The sequence below is a fragment of the Monodelphis domestica genome, chromosome 1, assembly GCF_027887165.1.
Source record: "Monodelphis domestica isolate mMonDom1 chromosome 1, mMonDom1.pri, whole genome shotgun sequence".
NCBI classification, from domain to species: Eukaryota; Metazoa; Chordata; class Mammalia; order Didelphimorphia; family Didelphidae; genus Monodelphis; species Monodelphis domestica.
The window spans coordinates 667396960-667399294 of record NC_077227.1 but is presented as its reverse complement, the minus strand read 5'-3'; the positions used below and the strand labels follow the sequence as shown (position 1 = coordinate 667399294).

Here is a 2335-nt window from a genome sequence, read left to right as displayed (position 1 = left end):
ATTCCTTGGCGACCTTAAATTAATATGTATCAGTCTCTTAAAGAGATTTCCTTGTCACACCTTTGGTTAATAGGCCCCATGGATGGACACGCCGAGCATGATGGACGGGATTGTTCCTTCCTAGGGTTGCTTTTGTTTCCGTCGCCCTGAGCTCATAACTGCCTCTTACACACATCCTGGTCGGTTGTTTACTGGGTCCGAGGGCGTGTCCAGGGCTTGTATCGGGAGAAAATCAGAGGATACGGGGGCTTCCTAGTAGATTGATGTCCGTTGTCGAAGGACCTTGGGGAGGAGCCACCTCAGGATCAGTTGGAAGAATCCCTTGGAGAGAATAGGGGTACAGTAGGATCCGCCAGCCGTTCCTACATAATTCATCTGTGGGTGGTGAGCTGAGAAGGAGAATGGAGGCTAGAGGAATCTGGATGTGAGACAGATGAGGCGGTCAGAGGAAGAGAGGCAGGAATCAAGACTCAGAGACCACAACTTAAAACACCTGCGGTGTGGCAAGCTCCGTATTTATTTACCTCTCTAGAAAGGGAAAGCAAGTGGAGAAATTAGAAGTATGAGAAACAAGAGCACAGGCGTGGAGCTGCGAACTCCGGGACATCCTCCGTGGGCCAGGTGGTCAGGAGATGAATGGAAGATGTTCGGGGCAGCTGCATCGCGTCAGTCTCCTCTCCCGTCTTCTCCTCTCTCTTCTCTCCTCGTCTCTCCTCCTCTCTCGCCATTCACGCGCCTCCCTGTCTCTCCGGCCATATGGGGAACTATCACATTCTCCGGGTCGATCCCATTCACGGGGTCTCCGTCTCTGAGAGCCAAAGATAGCTCGTGTTTCACGCAGGAAGTCCTCTACGCGCCTATCAGAATCACATGCTGGTTGACCTCTGTGTCTTGCTTCCTGTGGCACAGGTCGACGTCCTGACCGAGAGTCCTGGAAAGGGAGAGCACGCTGCTGGTGGCCAGCGCGGTAGGAAGGCTGTCCCCTTCCTCGACCAGGGGACATGTCCCGCATTGGCCTTGGTGGCCTGCTGTTGTGAAATGCTCTCAGGTCATCCTCGTAGGAGCCCTTCATGAAAACACCTCTGGCAACTCCTGAAAATCTTCTGTCCGCTGCTGGATGGCGTGCGTCCTCCCTACGCGCTGGTCTCTCACGAAACCCAGGGGCGTAGTCCATCCTCGGTCTCTTCCTGCTGTTATGAACCTCGTCATCTTCTGACCGACGACGCCTTCTCGCATCCCGGTCCGCTTCTCGGCGGGGTGGAAGTCCTCTGGAACGCAAGGGTGAAAGCACTCTTACCTGGTGGTGCCTGTCACCCATGACCTGATACAGGTCAACGCCTTCATCGGGGGGAAAGAGGAGACATAGCTCCGTTGCACATTCGAGGTCAACTTCCTGACCGTCACGTCCAATTTTAACTGGCTTATGTCCATTCAAAGCGTTGGTAAGGTGAACACATTTGGTGAAGGGCAATTCGTGCCTGCAAATCCAGGCAATTCTGAAGACCCCTCCAAGGGTCTTAAGATTCATGCCTTCAGGCAAAACCCAATGTATAGGAGGTCCTCCGTGGTGGGATTCTGAACAGAGTCTCGCAAAGCCTTGAAAAGCTCCACTCTCTGTCACGGAAAATATCAAAATGACATTTCTTGCAGATCGGAATGCAGCATTCAGTTTCTTTTCATTTGCTGGCAGGGTCGACCATATACCCCTGGCTTTGGCAAGGGAGATGTTTTCACGGTTGCTGCTCTTTATGAGGAAGAATCTCGCATCCCGCAGAATATATCGAAGCCTCCTCGTGGGGTCTTCCGGAACAGCAGCAACGGAAGATGATGATCTCTTGTGCTTGCTTCGCGGACCTGCAGATGATTCCGATGCACAACTTGGACTTCTGCGAAAAACAATTGAAGCTATGCCTCGGGCTCTCTTCCTTCCTTGCTTTTTCTCCTCTGATCCATCAGTGCTAGAACCAGCGGCGGCTGACCCTTCTGGGAAAGATAGAGTCTCAGAAAAAGAGCCACCGGCTTCGCTTCGAAGATCCCGGGCGCTTCTCTCTTCGGGCTCTTCCTGCTCCCCTCCATCTTCTTCATCTTTTCTCGCAGCATCCCTCTCTTCCTCTTCTCCCACTCCTTCCGCCTCGTTCCTTCTGCCCTTTCCACTCTCTTCTTCGGAACAGTTCCTGCTGCCGATCTCACGGTCATATTCCACACAGCCTGATTCTTCTTTGGAAGGCAGCTGGGACCTGCTGTGCCACCTATCAACATCCTGCCCAAGGCTCTGGGAGCCGTCCGCTGTGGAAGACTCAGACCTGCTTTGCACGCGCCTTTTCCCGACTGCAGT

At 53.2% G+C, this 2335-nt stretch overlaps 1 protein-coding gene across 1 annotated transcript; it reads right to left on the bottom strand.

Annotated features, from left to right (window-relative positions):
* Nucleotides 1-625: 625 nt before the first annotated feature.
* LOC130457329 (YTH domain-containing protein 1-like) lies at nt 626-2113 on the bottom strand (the record flags this gene model as incomplete). The annotated part of the gene is made up of 2 exons (XM_056817991.1): nt 626-1800; nt 1855-2113. Coding segments are annotated over 2 exons (1434 nt in total), but the record flags the coding sequence as incomplete, so codon positions are not given.
* Nucleotides 2114-2335: the final 222 nt, after the last annotated feature.